This window comes from Lutzomyia longipalpis, chromosome 1, assembly GCF_024334085.1.
Source record: "Lutzomyia longipalpis isolate SR_M1_2022 chromosome 1, ASM2433408v1".
NCBI classification, from domain to species: domain Eukaryota; kingdom Metazoa; phylum Arthropoda; class Insecta; order Diptera; family Psychodidae; genus Lutzomyia; species Lutzomyia longipalpis.
In genome coordinates this window covers 34,950,895-34,970,279 of record NC_074707.1, presented here as the reverse complement: position 1 = coordinate 34,970,279, position 19,385 = coordinate 34,950,895, and the positions used below count along the sequence as shown (strand labels likewise).

Below are 19,385 nucleotides of genomic sequence, written 5' to 3'. Positions count from 1 at the left end.
TGTCAGAATTTACGAGGGAATTCAACATAACCTCATTCTAGTCACAGAAACTTTTCATTATGGTGCTTCGTGAACGTTTTGTGGATAAAAAAAGGCTTCCCTAGAGCTCCAACAACTCCGGAAATTAACAATTAGCAAAGAAAAAGAAAGAAGAACACCAAGGTCAGCTTTTGAGGTATAATTTGCAATGTTTCTTGAAGAAATTCACATAAAAATCATAAAAATGTCACATGGAGATAATGAGGAAGATTTTGAAATAATTTCCCTACATTTAGAAGGAAAAAATCCTTGTTCCTCCTGCAGGACATGCTAAGCTAAATCCTGCCATAGCGCAAAGAGATATTAATTAAACAAATTTAATCTATTTCAGTTCCAGAATATTCGTAGAAATCCCCAAAAATGGTTGCTCACGGCAAATGCGAAGTTTGCGGATGTACAAATTTCAACGTCGAAGGGGGCTTCTACTACTGCACAGAATGCAATACACAGAATCAGAATATCCGGGAGATGGAGGTGGATGCATTGGACATGACAATGGGGGATGTAAACGTCCGGGTGCAGGGAGTACGGCTGAGGGAGGAAAGACAAGAAAAAAGTAAGAATTCCTTCTAGAAGTTGCTCAAGAATGAAAGGGTTAATCGATAATTTTCTCTTCCTGCAGTTGAATTGACGTCCTGGGAGGAGTACAATTACATCCTGATAGGACTGGTTAATGAAGCAATAGCACTGGGAGCCCCGGCGGAGCTTAAGAAGACAGCATTGCAACTCTGGGCACGATATTTGCAGAGAATCAATGCAGGCTTCTTCACAAAGCATGATATTGGCATTCCAAAGCTGCCTACACGATTTTTTCCAAAGTAAGTTCCATGGAAGTGCGGGAGGGATGAAGAGATTAAAAAAAAATGTTTGTTTTACAGGGATGCTAAAATCCTTTACAATGCATCAAAGAAACTTAAAAGGAGGAGATCCGCATCAGTCTCGAGCAGAAGTACAATGTCTCTGGCGAAGAGTTTGAAGAAGAATCGTGTACTTCAGATGGCCAGGGCGAAGACAAAGAAGGCCCTGATGAAGGAACAAATGGAACTTGAGTCAAATGCCCAATCCCAACCGGATGGGACATCGGCAACAAGTCCCACGCAAACAATGAGTACAAAGAGCACAAAGACAGGTCGAACAACCATCCCCCTGGCATACACAAGTCGTGCCAGGCGATCCCTGAAGCGTCGTATGCCAAAGCAGCACATCAAGAAGCATTCGGAGGACACGGATTTCTTGTTGGAGTGTCACAAGCCGAATAGCAGGTACAAGACAGCTGAAGAGCACATCGAGACGGTGTCAAAGACAGTCCTGCTTGGGATTCTCAACATTAGTCTCAATCTCACAAAGAGCGACATTCAGATTTGTGATTTGCTGCGTTTCCTGCGCGAAGGACACATTTCCATTTTCAATATTGAACACTTCTTCCCGGAAAATGTGCTGGAGAAAACGAGACTTTCTTCTTTTGCACATCTCGTGGGAATACATAGTTTTCCCACCTACAATGGGCAAGCTGATGTTGTACGACGACTCTGTAACTTCCTCCATGTGCCCCAACTCATCAATCCGGACTTTGTGGGGTTGGTCCATCGATTCGTGCAGGAGCTGTGTCTTCCGCCTGAATTGGGGAAATTTCTCGAACGTCTCATTACCTTCAGGTGGGGAAATCAATTTTTTGGGCTTTTTAGCTGTGTTTCTTTCAGACACAGCTTTTGTGTACCGAGCAAAATCGAAAGTCGTCAGATCGGGCTCAAACTTGGGATGAGCACGAATTAGGGTCCCCACATTCCAAAAAACGTATGCGCCAAAAAATTTTTTTTCCGGCCGGCCGTCCGTCCGGCCGGCCGCATCATAAACTTAAATTGCGAGAGAACGGTGATAGCTAGAGACTTGCGATAAACGGCAAAGTTTAAATATCGACCGGAAGACATCCGATTATGATGTAAAATCCACCCCCCACCCCTCCGTCCGCCATTTTGGATAACCTCAAAATTTTGTTTTCGCTATATCTCAGCCCCTGTAATAGCTAAAAATCTGAAATTTTTATATGTTGTAGGGGCCATCAAGAGCTTTCCAACGATATCTCATTTTCGAAAATCGGTCAAGCCGTTTAGTCAATATGGCCGCCACAATTTTTCATCGAAAATCGACCATAACTCGAAAACGGCTTGACCGATTTTGATCAACCCGGGCTCAAATGAAAGGTCTCAACAAACCCTACAACTCTCTAGAACATCCGAAGTTTTAAAAGTGACCGCTAGGGGGCCAAAAATCAAAAACAAAATTTTCTATGAGTTTTCGATGAATATCTCGAAAACGGCGACATAAATTTTCTTCATTTTTTGATATGTTTTAGCTGACTATATTATCTAGCTCCATGCCAAAAATGAAGAAAATCTATGTCGCCGTTCTCGAGATATAACCTTCCAAAGTTAGCATTAAATATCTCGGGTTCTACTGGTCCGATTTTGATCAACTCAAGCGCAAATGAAAGGTTTCGTGAAACCTTACAAATGTCTAGAACATTGCAACTTCGAGAAATCACCGCAAGAGGCGTTAAAATTAAAAATGAAGTTTTCGAAAATTTCGAACTCGAATTTTTCGAAAATAGCGACATAATTTTTTTTCATTTTTCGATATGTTATAGCTGACTTCAAGACCTTTCAAACAAAAAAAAAATTATGAAAATCTATGGATCCGTTCTCGAGATATGGCCTTCCAAACATTTCTTAGGGTATGACTTTTCTACTTTCCCCGACTTTGCGCGTATTTAAATTAATTCGCGTTCTAGTTCGCTCTCACAAGATTGGTACACTGAAAGAAACACAGCTCCCGTAAGCTTGGTCAGCTTACCCGTACATTTTCTTTATTATTTATTCTTTTTTTTTAATCCGTTAGGCCCCCAGAGATGAAATGCCAATTTAGATTTTATATTCCACATCACGTTCCCCGGGCAATGGCTTACATTCTGTTTGGTCTGAAGTTGTTCTTTGGACTCGATGGGGTGACTGAGAAGAAGATGTCTGAGTCAGCTGAGGCTGCAAATGAGCTCATCCGGAAGTTTAATCTACCTCATGGGGGAGTTTTCAGCTGGGATGAATGGGTGAAGTACATTGAGATGCGCTCCATTATCCTCACGGAATACCACATGCCGACAAATATTCTCTGGAAGGGAGATGCGAGTGGGAACACACAGCGTTATGCGGAATATTTGAAATACTGCAAGAGATCCACAACAACGAGGAATTTTATAGTTTCAAAAATTATCTACGAAGTCTATGAGAAGCTTTCGACGCTGCGTGGGATGAATCCGGAGGAGAAGAGCAGCAAATCCTTTATCTTTGAACCCTCATTGACGCCGTTGAAGTCCTACATGGAGTACCTTGTGGAGAATCATCGGGAACATTTGAAAATCCCGGAAATGATGCTTGTTGATCATTCCCAGCGCTCTATTGAACCCTTCCATCGGCCCAGGAGGTTTTGCAATCAAATGGCTGAGAGGAACATTAAGATAAATCTCAAGAGAGCTCCGGAAAATGAAAAAGTCGCCATGCAGATAATTTCAAAAAAGAGAGGAACGAGAAAATTGATACAAACGGAGATTGTTGAGAAGGAGGAAGATGAGAATTACTTCCTTGGGCTGGAGGATTTTCAGAAGGTGCAGAGAACGGAAAAGAAACCCAGTAAAAGGAAGAAGAGTGTCATTGAAGTCTCAGATATTGATTCAGAAACAAATTCCGAGGATTCAATGCCACTGCTCCAGAGGCTGAATACGCGAAAGAATAGAAAGAAGGCTCGATGGGGGTATATGTGTGATGATTCCAGTTCCGGGGATTGCTACGTTGTTGGCAGAAAGGATTTTAATAGTTCCGATTCGTCAGTTTGCACAGATAGTGATGTAAGTGCGAAAGTAACGCGAAGAAAGGTAAATAAGAGGAAACTCAATGAGGAGAAGGCATCACAAAAGAAGGAAGAACCAAAGAAGAAGCAGAGGAGAGCAAAACATGTGGTACATGTTGAGTATTCCGGGCATACAGATGGAAAAGATTTACATCAACAATGTGAGACGAATGGAAGTGCAGGAGAACCAGCTAGCAAGAAGAGGATGATTGCTGAGGAGGACGCAGGAACTCTTGAGAATACGGAAGATCAACCGCCATTTCCGGATATTTCAGATTTGTCCATTTGGTTCACAGAAGGTTTCCCATCTTGTGAACTCGATCAAACACAGGATATCCTTCCGGATAATTCAGAATCCCAAATGAATTATCCAATGCAACCCCCTTCAATTGATCTAAATATTGAATCGCAGGACCTCTTCTCCGTTCGGGATGCATCACTGATGACTCATTCAACGTATGTTCCATCAATTGATATCCTTCCGGAAACTTCCATGGATCCCGGGGAGAAGATTCTCAAGAGACCACGATGGATTGTTGAAAGAACAACATTGTTCAACGATATGAGTGATGCAGATGACGTAGAACTGCCACAATTGGATGCAAAAGCTGAAGAAATGACTTTCTTTACGCCCAACTTCAACTATTGGCATCACTTTCTGCCCATTGATGCGAGAACGAATTGGGGTGATATGAGCTATGATGAATACGGGGAATTCTTCCCAACATTGCCACCATCCTTCATGTGGCTCCTGAAGCACTGTGCAAAAACCATCGAAGCCCCCATGAGGGTACTCTACCACGAACTCCTGACCATTGAGAAGGAATTCACGTTTGTCATTGATTCCGTGGATAACATAAAAACGAGGATACTGAAGAGGAGAATCCTCAAAAAGCATCAAGGGAAACATTTTACAGCTCAATGGTAAATAAATTTTCCATTCTTTTTTGTTTAATTTCCCGGAAAATTGGGCCTTTTCCGGGAGAAAAGTGTGTCATCCCGGTGAGATGAGCAACAGCCCAATTTTTGGACACTGACTCCCGTGACATGGTTTTTGCGTCACACAGAAAGTGTGGAAATTTCAGTGAGTTTCCTCACAGCGAGAGGCGGAAAACTCCCACAATATTTTGAAATAAAAAAAGTGAATTTTGTGACAAAAAAAACCGAAATGAATTTTTAATAAATGAATTTATAATAAAAAAGTTGAATGAAAATTCCTTTTTCTTTTCTTTTAATACATTTTTCTCGCGTCATTCGAAAGTGAATGGAAGTTATGAAAGGAATTTTGCTATTGATCTTGGATTAGGGTGAGTGTGCTGCAACACAGAGTGAGAAATCCCCGAAGCGGATTAGGCGACAAAAAGCATTTAATTTGTAGTCAAGGAGGTATTAAGAATTAAATTGCAATGATGCTATCACCTTTTCTTAATTTTTTCACAAGCTTATCTCATTACTCATTTACACGGAGTTTGTGGGGCTTTCATTGTTTATCTTAAAAATCATTTTGTATGGAAAGTTTCTTGTTTAAGGAAAATATTAAAAACATTTACGTTAGAATTCTTCTTTTAAAAAATTGTTTAAATAAAGAATTTTTTGTGAAAACTCCGTTAAAGAAAACTAGTAAGAGGTTACAAATATATTATAAAATATGTTAATTTATGCTTGAAATAAAATTTAACGAAATTGGGGCAAAATAAACAATTCATGGGGCTACAATATTTTCTTGAATTTAGATCCATTTTGATTTGATTTTTTATTCAATTTTATCAAAATTGAAATAAAGACTTGCTGGAGAATAATTTAACTATAATAACTTACTAATAACTAATAACTTACAGCCTGAATTAGTCTTAAAGTAAAACTAAACGAGATTAATTTGCCAAATTCATTAATTTGCCATTTTTCAGACATTTAGTTTAAAGCTTCTGGGTTCTTCTTGCTAGGTTCTAATTGTTTTAATCAATATACAGTAGTAGATCTAATGCTCTCAAGAAATTTTGTGACTTACAGAATTTTATTTTCTTGTCTTTTAAGAGTTTAGGAAAAAAGTTGAAATTAAAAAAAAATGTTTCAAGTTTATAAATCAAATTTTTAGTAGTCCTTAAAAAAATCTTAAATCGTTTTAATTTATAAACTTATTTAATTTGAAAATGAACATAATCAAATCATCATCAGCTCTCCAGTTTATTTTTAAGAATTACAATTATAAAGAATATAAAAAAAAAAAACAAAGAATAAGTAAAATATTAATTTAAGAAAATAAATTGAAAAGCTAAGCTAATTTTGATAGTAAAACTTTTTTTTAATGTTAAACCCCTTATCGGCAAATCTAATGCTTTCTTTAGGAAATTTAATAAAAAATGAAAACAACGCTTAATTGCAAAATGTCGGAAAATGAGCTGACTGAGACGCTACAATGTTGTTTTTTTTAATCAAAACTAATGAATTCAGTTTTTTTCTTAATTTATTTTTTTTAATCCATGTTTATCTTGTTGATCCTGTTGAATAAAAAATATGAAATAATGTTTTAATTAAACAAGAGGATGTTAAATCGATGTAAGGCTGGTATTGAAAGTTTCGATTCATACATTTTTTTAAATTTAAATATTATAAATTTACATTTTAAAACATCAAATTTTTAATTTAATTTTAAAATTAAAAAAAAAAATAAAATAGAGGACAGTGGGAAAAAAATATCATACAGGAGTTTGCGAAAAAAAATTTAAAAAAAAACGTATTTTCCAATGAGATAAAGCAAAGTTTATAAATCATTCCTAAAAGAAAAGAGTTGCCGTCCTACAATTCTTTCTCAGACTAGGTCTATTTCGCTGCCAAATATTATATTTTGAGCTTTTCCTAAACCCTATATAGTCATTTTTTTTGCCCCGCTCTCATAAATTTTATTAACCTTTATCCTAATAATTAATCCCGTATTAAGCTCTCTGATTTTTCTCACAGGAATTTTTTAGCTTTATTTTTTTTTTAAATTCCCTCACACAATAATTCTAGGATTTAACAAAGATTTATTTTTACTTGCAGTGCAATAATAAAATTTAAATTGTTTTGTGTGAAATTTGCAAAGAAATTATCACATCACTCTCACAATCAGTTAATTCCGCAGCATGATGATCAATTTTTCGCACAAGCAAGTTCATGTGCAATTTTCTCCTGTGCCTAACTGGAGAAATCTGGAAAAGTTCACGCTTTTTTGCAAACTTTCAGTTGATGAATCACATTTTTTTGGACTACTTGGAAGCCCCGTGTGGCTTTCAACTTCTTCTTTTCACGCGTGCGACTGTTGCAAGAAAAGAAGATTGTCGTACTCTTGGCCAAAAATATCCACTACAAGAAAAACGCAATCGAAATCCCAATTATCGGTCAAAAGCGTGTAGAGTGGAAGAGTAGATAGAGAGGAGACTGCTCCAGATTTATTTTTCCTTTCTCTTGGAAATTCATGCCTGGGAGGAAAATCCGCGCGCGAATGTTTACGCCGTGTCTGGCCGTTGGGATTAACGTGTGAGTGGGAGAAGAGAGTGTGTGTGGCTACGAGAATTTTTCGCGGTTTGGCCGCCTTCTAAATCACACAGAGGCATCAGTTAAGTGCGAAGACTTCACAACATCAAATCGATCGTACCTACAATTTACCCTGTGTGTGGGCTCCTCTCACGGTGTAGGCTAGCGGATGAATCTGGATTTTTTTTTCACCTGGAAATCTCTCATCATCAGGGGAATTCCATGTGGGATTGAGGAGTTCTCGCAAAATATTTAATTCACGCGAGTGGTCTCGAAAGTAAAAGTTTATAAATAAGACGTGATCTTTTCTTTGATTTATATTAATACGATTTTATAATACGATCATCGCACACAAGACATGCGCCAAAGAACTCATTTGGATACCTTGTGAAGTTCCTGCAAAAGTGTTAACATTTTAACGAATTTTTTAAAAGTTTTTGGATTTATTTGGGAAATTGGCGGAAGAAAAATCCTCAACAGTGGGGATTTTCCCATTCTTGAGTGGCTGTGAATGCAAAAACGAGGACTAATTGCTTTTCTTTTCTTTTCTTCTGGTGAGTCTCAAACACCATTTTCTGCTGCTTAACACTTAGCACGGAGTTGTGAATTAGTTTGTGCAATTGATCTCACACTCCCCATTCGCGCGGATATTTTCATGATTTCTCACTTTATTTATTTTATTTATGTATGTGCCTTCGCGCAACATACAAAACAAATTTTTGTGTATTATGTTTGGAATGCCTAAAAAACATCCAGGAAAAAAAACTTGATGATTCTACAACAAAAATTTTCACCAAACTTGACTTCTGTATTGTGATGAGCTTTTTTATCTCGCGTCGAATTGATTTCGTAAGCACGCGCAAGAATTTCTTCTGTACACTGTGAGCATTTAACTAATCATTCTAGATTGTATACAATGGGGAATAATTAAACACGCGCTCTGTAGGAAACTATCTGTGAGCAATTAATCTAGCCGTTTAATTTTCATTTATTGAAAAAACGGAGTGAAAATTGGATAGAAAATAAACTTTCAGATTTCAGAATGGGAACTTTAATTATTGTTTTAGTAAACTTTAAATTATATTTATCAAGTACTTGAATCAGATTGACATCATCGAATTGATAAAAGAAAATTGCCCCAAAATTGAAAAATTGAATGACTCAATTTGAGTCTTTGTTAGTCATTCAAAATAATTCTCTAAATATTGAGCAAAATCAGCCGCAATATCGCATTCTGATTGCTCATAAAGAGCTGCAGGTTATCATTAGTTATAAAGTGAGAGCATAAAATAGGGAAATTTTTATTCAAATATTGGATTATTACTTGTTGTTTGATAGGCGTTAATTCCCTGACGTCGACATTTCGATTTTATTTAATGATCTTCATCAGGTTCTAAAATGTTAATAAGGGAATAAACTAATTAAGCCAGAAGCTTTTTCTTGATTAGTATTTTTTATTAAAGTTTTGTCATCAGTTAGATCGTTTTCAGATCCATTTATAAGTTGAGTGATGTTCTTTGTTAATTATTGACCAAATATTGTGCAAATATTGTTCAATATTTGAGCCCTACGGTTCGTAAAAGAAATAACTATGCCAGGAGAGTTTACAGTTAAAGTAAAACGTCTTTCCTTTTATAGTCTTACCTTTTTTCTTGGATTCTTATAGAATAAGAAATCGTCAAAGAGATTTTCCCAGTTTCCTTGCAAATTATTTAAGAAAAGCTGACAAAGATTTGTTTTAAAATGGAAAGAATTATGTCAATATTATGATTTTTCATTCTTTCATATTTTTAAAAGAATTAAATTACAATACAAACCATTAGAATTTAATTATTTTTTTTAAAGAAACAGTTAGTACGACGTTTCGGAGATTAATGTCTCCTTCTTCAGGTCTACAATTTGATTATTTCTTTTATTTATCAGTTAATTAAAATCTCACTGAAAACAGCAAAGATTGAATTACGTTAATTTTCTTAAACCAACTGTAAAATGTGAAAAACACATGATTAACCCAAGAAAAATGGCAATCAACTAAAAATTGATGAAATTCAAAAATGAACCAACCATATGCTTGAATGTTTGAGCAATTTTCTCAAATATTTTCTTGTTGCGTTCATTGCAAAATGGTTGGTAATTCAAAACCAACATCTTCATATAATATTTGTTCAGATTTCCTTCCTATAATTTCCACCCACTAATAGTGCTTTTGTTTTGCACACATATACATAATTTGTGCTGAAATGCTACCCCTTGATGGAACAAAATAGCAAAACACGCGGTAAACATGGTTGATGAATGAGTGGGTGGAAAGAAGCGAAGTACCTAAAGTAGAAAAAAAGAAGAAAAGAACGAAAAAAGATGATTTTTATGGATTCCCTGTACACCGTCGTGTTGACTGTGAAGAATGTCATAATGTTACATACAACATTTATTATATTGTTCTTCAGCAACAGGCATTAATTGATAAGGGAGCTGTGTGTGGTGATAACGAAGCTGTTGAAAGCCTATGCGAGGTGTTTTGTATTGTGTAGTTAAAGCATTATATATGTACCTTCTCATCCCAACACTTTGTGCGCGAATATCAAACAAACACCACGAGCGGTAAGAACTGGAAAAATGCAGAGATTTATTGCGCAAAAAAAGAGCTGCAGCTGTAATTGAATTATATGGGAGACTAAATCAAATTTTACGGACTATTTTCCACTGATTGAGATTCTGCATTTTCCCTCTTTCATTCATGACTCGCACATTCATAGTGTATTTTTGGCGCGCAATGTGAGATTTTTCACTTTGATTCACTTTTATTTAATTTTGCTCTTTGCACACAACTCTTTGCTCTTTTGGTCATTGCACCAAAAAGCCAACCTATTCGTCGTGTTTTTTTTTGGGTGCTTTGAGAGGTAGAAAATGAATGGAAAACTCTCAACGAAGAGTTGGTAAAAAAAAAATCAGAATCATGGCATGAAATGCAAATTTTCACACAGTACGATCCCGCAGAAAGGAACTTTGGTATCAGTTAACGAATATTTAATGAATTTTTGATGAGTTTTTTCTTTCAATGAGATCAGTTTTGGAATTCCATCAGAATCAGAACAATTTCCGTTAATCAATAAAATTTATCAATTCCCATTGACTGGGCAAAATACTTGAGTGTGAATCATATTTTCCTATCTATTTTCATGATACTTTTCCACTATCTGAAGAAGGTCTTTTTGTTGATAGTTGGCAATTTTATCGCTTCTATAATGAATTTATAACTCGTAAACACAAATTTTTGTATTTATTACATTTATATAAAATTCTTTCGAATGAAGGATAAGCAGAAACAGAGATTGTTACAAAGTTTTTATTTAAAACTTTAAACTGGGGTAATTTGGAACAAAATGAATGAATAGAAACATGAAATTTCTGCTAAAATTGGGTTAAAATCGTTAAAATCTGTTCTTGTTATTTTGTCTTAATTTTTTGAGACATATTTAAACCCAGATTTGCCTAATGTAGGCTCAAAAATTTTATTTTGTTATTAGCGCATAAATAATATTTATTTTTGCAAAAGTCTAACTGCATGGAGTTTTAGAACTTTCCTCTACAAATTTTAAGAATTTTTGTTGAGAATTAATACTTCTAGACAATTTTGAAATCAGACTTTGGAAAAATTTCAAAAGAAATTTTCCATTAGAAGTTATTCCTATTCACCCCAGTTAAGAAGCTACGAAAAAAATCAATCAAAAACATCAATTTATCTTTCAGTGAAAGTTTTAGAATACCTTGAGGACATTCTGAATGATATTTTCAGACAATTTTCTCACACATTGCCCCTCAAGAGTTGTCTAATCTGTGTTTTTTTTATTATTTTAAATGTGTCGTAAATGGAAAATTTATTTTCAACAAAATAGGTGAGTTTTCCGGCAGTAAAAGTCATGCTGAGTGAGGAAAATGCTACACCGCAGATAAATCACGGTTAATGTTCCTTGGTGTGATCTTTTTTTGGGTGTACGAGCGCACTGAGTGTGTCGAATCTTCGTAAATAGATGCTGGTTGTGTATGAGGAGACATTGACTGCTTTAGAAGGTTCGGGGGGAGGTCATTCTGGGGGGAATTTTCGCCACAATTGTGCATTGAGTGAATGTCCGAAATATCTTTTATTATCTCACCACTAATGATATTTTGGCTCACGTGCGCGCGAGAAAAGAATCTCACATGGGGCTGATCAGTAATGCCGAAACTATGCTAAAAGACACTTAAAATAGATTAGAGAAACAAATTATTGGTTTATTTTTATAATTTGTAATTTTGAAGATTGAAAAAAGATTCGGTTCATACTGGGATCGAACTCATGAAGTTGTTGTTGTGAGCCTAGAGCTTTAATCATTGCACCAACATTTTTACTGATTTATTGGTAAGGAAGTCTTTTCATCGGAGTATTTATGCTCTTTTCACCTATTCTAATAAAAAAAAACATAAATAGCCTCTCTCCCTGCTATAAATTAATGAAAATTCTCTCAATATTTTTCACGTTCATTTATAATCTAAAAATCAATGGAAATTTCCGCCTGGAAAGAGGTAAAAAAGATAATTAAAGGAGGACGTGATCAATTCCCCGTGATTGGAATTTTGTCTTGCTCGTGCCACAGGTGCCACACACACATAAACCTTTAATCTCTGATAGGTGCGCTATTGACCTACTTTTGATTGTAATCCCTGTTTTCATTGACAAAGTTCGCACTCACCTTTTTTTGCCCATATTTACAAACTTGCCTCACCCAAAATTGCGCTCTCGTGAAACCCACACGTTTTAATGGGACTTTAATGTGCCGGACAATCTTAATTACGGGGCTATTGACTCGTGCGCATGGAAATAAAAATTATGTCTCAATTGACTTTTAATACTTTTGAGAGCTTTTTTTTGTGATCATCTTGAACTTCTTGGAAAATGCGTTAAAAAATTTATTAATATCACTGTTTTATAATTAAATTTTCACACATTCTACCTGCTGGATGATTGAAGTTATTTCTGCTTCAATCTAGAGAATATCTAGATCAATACAGATCACAACAGATCGTAAATCGAATGATCATTCTGCGTGGCATTGTTGACGGAAAAATGAAGATTTTTATAGAGAGAGAGAAGCTACAAAGTTTGAGATCGTGCATGAATGATTCATCAGATGCAATCACATCTTGCTTTTTCAATGACTATTCCTCTCCTTTCCCGGAAACAAGGCGGGAAAAGTGCATTAGATATTGACGCAAACGCTGAAAGCGTGCAAAAGAGCACAGCCAATTTGATCCTGAGAAAAGACATCAAATGCGCAGATCACGGTGCGTGCAAATCGTGCCTTTTGCAATGCAAAAAATAGTTATATGTAATGTACAATTCACGAGACAAGCCAGAAGGAACCTTCTCCATGTATGGCTCTCAGGTGGCCTCTGAAGGTAATAATGTTCAATGGCAAGACCGCGCGCGCGTATACAACAAGCTTGCATGAGAAATTACCTCTCAGTCAGTATTGCAGCAACAACAAAAAATCGTCTCTCAAGTCAAATAGTTGGGGAGGTATGAGATGAAGTTGGGAGAATAAAAAAAAATACTCGCGATACATAAAGAATTGAATAACCATAACAAGAGCCGGAGACACATTTCTATAAATCTCTATTTCGCACGGGGGATATTTGTGTCAATGTTGTTCACATTGCATTTGTGCATTTCACATTAAGCACACACTTTTGAGTTCGGTCAAGACGGCATTTTTGTTGTGGCCCCAAAATGATCACGACAAGAATTGGAGAGAGTGAGCGTTTATGCAAAAAATAGCCCCACACGCACTGATTGGTTTGGCTTGATGTTATCTCTTGAGGGATCACCAGCATCAAGTAGAGAAGAGCTTTATGAGGGGCCAGACAAGCTTTGGGAATTTATTTATTTGGATATTAATTTTTTTTAAATATTAAAATTTTATCTGTAACCGCAAAAATTGGCGAAATTATTCATTGATTAAAGCTCATTAATAAGTATTGAGCATGTTTAGTAGTGATAGAGTTGCAAATTCGTAAGAGAGATATCTTAGGTTCAATTCCCGGTTTGGACATTTTTTTTAAAGTAAAAATGTTAAAGATTCTGCTTTACTTAATTCATTTAAGTTTAGTATATCAAATTTCTGTCACATAAATTAATTAAAATAATGAAAAATTATATAATCTAACTTATCGTTAAAACTGATAAGCAGTTTGGTTAGATATTTCTTTGCTAAATTATTTTTTTTATTATTCGTTAAATGATTATTGCAAAATTTTGTTTAGAATTTCTATTTTTTCTATCTACTAAATGCCCTAATAACAAAAAAAAAGTATATTTTAAATAAGAACTCCTGACGACCCTGATGAAGATCCTGGAAGATTCGAAAAGGGCAATCCATATAAATCGTAAATACAATTACCAATCGAAAAAAATTAGCAAAAGAAACTGGAAATATTTTCAAATACAAATTAAACAAATTTTTTAAATATTTTCAAGAGTTTTAACCATTTTAGAGACATCTATGTCCCTAATTAATGGCTTTATTTTAATCTTTTTGTATGTCTTGTAATCAGTTGAAAATGTATAAGTGTCTCAAGAAGAGATTTGTCGTATCTCGAGCGCTAAATCTCTGGGCTGAAGCCCCAGAAAGTCTGCTGAAAAGACTTAATCCACTCTTTGAGCAATAAATCTATATGCTTCCTAGCCCCTTAACTTACACGAATCATCTGCATTTGCTGCAGATCCGCATCCTGCCCTAGTTTTGCCCTAGATTTCGCTCCTCTTTCAATCTGCCTCATTCTGGAATTAACCTGCTGGTTAAATCTCCCGCCCAGAATATTTTGTGTGACCTCCACTTCAAAGGAGTTGTGCGACACAATAATGAGACAATCATGATTCCGCTTTGTGAGGATCTACTATACGCGAAGCTCAGTTATGGGTGTCACATGTGACGATCGCGTCAGATAATCCGGTGGGTGGGTCTCGTGAGTGACGGATCAACACTGTGGGACTTCCCGTGTGCCCTTTCCATCCGCCTCTGATGGTGGTGTGTTGTTAAGACAAACAATTATCAGCTTTATCACCTTTTTTGAATCATCTGTCTCCGGTGTATCTCTGTACAACTTCACGTGGACTATCTAATCGAGCACTTAATTATTTACCTCATATCAAAATGTGACTTTCTCATTAGATACCCCATTCGAATTGACGAAAATACTCAATCAAGAAACTCCTCATCGCACACACTTTGCAAATACGAAAAAAAATCTGACTTTGTTTGGGCTTCTCTCTTTGCAGGGCCGGGTGATAATCCACCATCATCATCACGAAGCACGCACCAATATGGGGGCGTAGCTCCCCCGGTGGTTCATCACCACCTCATCTGCCGTCAAAGGGTTCCTCCACGCCATCCAGCCCGTCTGTCTCGCGCCAGAGCAGCTTCACCAAGATTGGCTATATGATTAATACGGCCATGAATGGAGCAAAACGACAAAGCAGTAAGTTATTTTTTTATTGTACATAATTTCTCTTATCTTATTACCAACTGGCTGAGTCCAGAGTGGCCACGTTTGCTGATCACACGGGAACTACCGGAAACTTTGCCCGGGATTTTTTGGCGCCAAAGAATTTGTGAGGTTATGTAATAGAGATTGGCTAAAATTTAGCCGCAAGAGGTCACCAAAAATCGCACCAAGGGGTAAATCACGCAAGTAAATGAGTCTCTTTTGCAAATTTTAACTCTGTGATTCATGAGTGATTCATACTTCTAATTATAAATTAATTTTAAAGATTTTAATTAAGTTATGATTTTGTGAACATTGAAAATTAATTACTTGAAAAAAAATTGTTTTTTTGGGCCTTTAATTAATGGTTATTTTCAATTTTTTTAATTTTATTTTTTATTAAAAGAGCAATTTTTTATACAAAGTATACAAAAGAGAATAACGTAAAAGATTCAAAGAAATCTCTTAAAATTAAACTTTAATTTTTAAAGGTTTTAGATAAAATTTTATCAAATAAAGAACACCGCAAAGTGTGTACTTGTCAACCCCCAATTTAACCCCTAAGCCAAAAAATCGAATGGAATCAGACAGAATCGGAAATTCTGTGATTTGTGATTCTGGAATCAGTGAATTAAACAAAAACTGCACGCAAAACTGACGCCATTTGTAGAGTGAAAAATTGTGCAAAAAACGTGCTTTAATCGGTGTTCTGCGACATAAAGTGTACGGGCAATTGATAAGGCAGTCACCGGGCATCGTGTGAGCATCTGTTTATGAAGGAATTGGCCGAAGAAAAGGGTTCTATTTGACATGGCCGGTAAGTTGCATTCGCGGCGTTCACTTCTTGCGCTATTTATTTGCCATCATCCACCACAAATCGTCACTGCAAACAAATGATAAGGCCTAGCGTCACGGAACCCACCGTATTGGGGCGTCTTGCAACCCGTGCGAAGGGGTACAATGGGGGTTTTGAGCCCGGCATACGCGAATGAGAGAATGCCGTGTGTGTGAACAATGAGTGGAGCTCGCTGGCATTTCTCCTTCCTCCCGGCTGGATGGAAAATTGTTCTGTGGCTGCCAAAACCAAACTTCCGGACAAGCATCGCGCAATCAACCAACTCACCCGTGACAATCCGCCGCAGAAAGCACCCCAAAATGCAACCCAATATTGATCCGGGAAGCAATAGCCGTATTTACTGTGGCTGTGTGAGTTTGGCAGGTGTGTGTGTGTGTGAGTGAACCTCCGGAACCACCTTCCGGAAGTTTTTGCATTTTCTCTTGCATTCACGTTCTCAATGTAAATCTGCTTGTCTCAAGTTCTTCCTCCTGACCCAATAGGAGTGTTCTTCAGTTTATCGTCAAAAGAACATTTCTTCATTCAAAGAGGATGAAAATGGGTGAAGTTAGGGCAATTTAAGGATTAAAAAGGGATTAAGTTTTGTACAGCCTCTCATCCAGTCTTTCTTTTATCAAAAGACTTTCCACATTTACATGAAAAGTTTAAGGATTAGGGAAATCTTCATTTTATGCTTATAATTTGGAAGATTTTCTTGTGATTTTCACGAAATTAAGAACTAAATCTCCGGATAGGGTTAAGCCTTAGAAGGTTGAGGTAGGTGTGACCATCCGGTGGTATTAGGAAGTTAACTAATCTTCATAGTGAGGTACTAAAGAAATAAATTGTTTACAAAAATTACTTGTTTACTAAAAGTTAAAAAGAACCAAAAAATATTTTTATTTCATTTGATTTGGAAGCCAGTCAAACAGCTGATTGCGGGGCAAATTTTGCTATTTAAAGCTTCCCCCTCTACTGTTTATTAATTAATCTTTGGCAGAATCATCAATTTTTTGTTAAATTAATTAAAATTACTATTAAATTAAATTATTTTATTGCGTCTGTATGGGTTTTGACTTTAACAAAAGAATTAGAGGAAGATTTAGCATTTTTATTAGTTTTTATGAACTAATTATTTTAAAAAAAATTATACATTTTTTTCTTATTTGTTAAAATGTGCTTCATCCTCATTTCTTGGAGAATTAAAATTCCCTTGTCAATACGAAACTTTAGAAATGAAAAAAATATGAGTTTTCTTCAAGTTAATTAAGTATTTTATTTCCAATGGTATCAAGATATTTAAAACAAAAATAAATTAAGGAAATGAATAACTTTTGTATTTAAATAGGAGACTCACCAATTTTTGCAATATCGCACTTTTCACTAATTCACTAGAGTTATTTTATCTTTTATAATTCAGTTTATTTTAGGTTTAATTTAAATTTTCTTGCAACACTCGCGAGAGCTCTTTTTTATTCTTCTAACGATTTAATTCAACTCCTGAAAAAAAACAATTTGCACTAATTCAGCACACACTTGATTTTAGAATAATAATTTTCACTTCAGAATTTCTTAAACAACTTTATTAATTTTTATTTAATTTTTAGTTCTTAATGCAACATTTTTTTCAATGGGTATTTCAGGGCTGCGCCGTTTTCTTTTTTAAAAAAAAGAAACAATGGGTCCTATTCAGCGACCAAGAAACCCTTGAAATTCGCTTGAAATTTCAGTACAAAATTCAAAGATTTCAAGGATTTCTTGGTCGCTGAATAAGACCTTTTCTTATTTTTCTTATTTTTTTTTTATTAAAGAAAAACCTACCATCTGGGTGTGTTTCCAATTCTTCAATCTCCAAGATGAATTTACTATTTTATGGAATATTCCCGTGCCATTTTGACTTGGCTCTCTTAATGCAATGAACATTGCAATTGTATTGCCTGCTTTAGACAAATCACGTTAGTTGCAACATTCAGAAAAAATTAAAGAAAGGAAAGTATTTAGTGACCAAGAAATCGTTGAAATTCCGAAGATTTCTTGGTCGCTGAATACGACTCAATATGTGTTGAAAGCTATGAGAAAACACTTTTAATAGAATTCAGGAGTCAAATTTCTTTATGTCCGATTTAGATAAATCTCACAATTTTCGAAAGGACCTAAATGCGGCAAAATTGCGGCTTATTAGATTGTTTAAGAAAAAAAAAACATTTTCAAGAATAATACTTTCCTTTCTCAAAAAAATCCTATAAGGATCTTCTTTGAATGTTCCAAAAATGCTAATTTAATTTTTCTCGTATGATTTTGCACTCTAAAATACTTTTCTCTTGGCTCTGTACGAAATATTACATACACACACATATTATGCAAAGCATGAGGAAAATTGGGAAAATTTTAAGTGTCACGGAGGAAGCAATAATTGGATTTTCATTCAATTTTCATCATGTAATGGGTAAAAAATTCCATATTCATTATTCTCACGAGGAAATTTCACACAGGATGATTTTTAAAATGTGTCCTGTATATTATAATTTTGCAATGCAAAAGGAGATGGGGAAAAAAGTCTGCTTCCATTTAATAATATTTTTCCAGTCAACCAACCCTTTCAGGCATAAATCGATAATTCCTCTGTGGAAGTTCTAATAACTAAACGAGATTTTTTTCTTGTATCTCGAAGCTCTTCTTATCGTATCATTTGACCAGTGGAGTGATGAGAATTGGGTCAATGACAAGAGAATTAATGATTAGAATTGTTTGTTCTCTTGAGGACAAAAATATAAATTTTGCCTACTTGCAGCCGCAACCTTTCACCTTTTTTTTTACGCCGTCCGGTCGCACGTGTTTAGTACTTCCTCGTCAGTCGCGTCTCCTTCGCTCGTTTTCTTCGGACGAATTATTTCTGCATTATCCCAATTTTATTGCTTGAGAAAGTCTTGACGTAACTTTTCCGCAAGAAGGGGAGAGAGAGAACAAGTCTTGAGAATATAGAGCATGTAAAGTGATTCGTCCATTAATTTACACATCATCCACCATTATTTTATCTTTAAAGTTTGCCACCCCCTCCCTATACTTTTAATGCAATTAGTTCCTCCCCTAACAGGGACAACATTAATATAGAGACGTTCACTGAGATTGGGTTACTAGTAATGGATCGTTAACACGGGGAACTTCCATCAGGGATGGATGGAAGTGGAGAGCTACTGTGCATCATCCCTTCCAAGTGAAGACAAGAAAATCAATAAAAAGGACGAGATTTAAAGTACAAAAACCCCAAAAGCTCAAGAAGAAAAAGTTGAGGGAAAGATTTTCTTTTTTTTTTTTGGCACTTTTGACTTAAAATGTCATAAAGTTTTTTATTAATTGCTCTCTGCTGAAAAATATTCCTCATTGCTATTAATAAATCCTTCGTTGGTAGTACAAAAGGAAAAAGAGCTTAAAGGGGTTTTCACTCTATGAGATTTAGTGCGGTGTATTTGACGGTGGGGAATGAGTTTGATTTTCCTTTCAAACAAATATTCTTGGAGGCTCTTGTTGAAAATGAGAAAAAATTTGTATAATAAACATCTGTATGATTTTTTTTGCTACC

The 19,385-nt window shown here is 35.5% G+C and overlaps 2 protein-coding genes across 4 annotated transcripts in view; both read left to right on the top strand.

Moving 5' to 3' along the window:
• Window positions 1–27: 27 nt before the first annotated feature.
• LOC129786248 (TATA box-binding protein-associated factor RNA polymerase I subunit B) lies at window positions 28–5,150 on the top strand. Of its 2 annotated transcripts, none has more exons than XM_055821131.1 (5): window positions 28–162; window positions 371–595; window positions 662–857; window positions 918–1,694; window positions 2,935–5,150. In XM_055821131.1, exons 2-5 carry the CDS (start codon window positions 400–402, stop codon window positions 4,862–4,864), a joined length of 3,099 nt encoding a protein of 1,032 aa, XP_055677106.1. In that variant the 5' UTR covers window positions 28–162; window positions 371–399; the 3' UTR covers window positions 4,865–5,150. The 2 variants fall into 2 exon arrangements, with proteins under 2 accessions (XP_055677106.1, XP_055677105.1); XM_055821130.1 differs by having other exon boundaries at window positions 28–175.
• A 2,367-nt stretch (window positions 5,151–7,517) lies between these two features.
• Window positions 7,518–19,385, top strand: part of LOC129786260 (protein phosphatase PP2A 55 kDa regulatory subunit) — a 32,791-nt gene continuing 20,923 nt past the window's right edge. The window contains exons 1-2 of one of the 2 annotated variants that reach the window (XM_055821152.1): window positions 7,518–8,003; window positions 14,765–14,964. In XM_055821152.1, the coding sequence (XP_055677127.1) occupies window positions 14,925–14,964 (40 nt within the window). In that variant the 5' untranslated portion in view covers window positions 7,518–8,003; window positions 14,765–14,924. Of the gene's footprint in view, window positions 8,004–14,764; window positions 14,965–15,579; window positions 15,788–19,385 lie in introns of those variants that run through there. The other variant, XM_055821153.1, reaches the window with a different exon arrangement.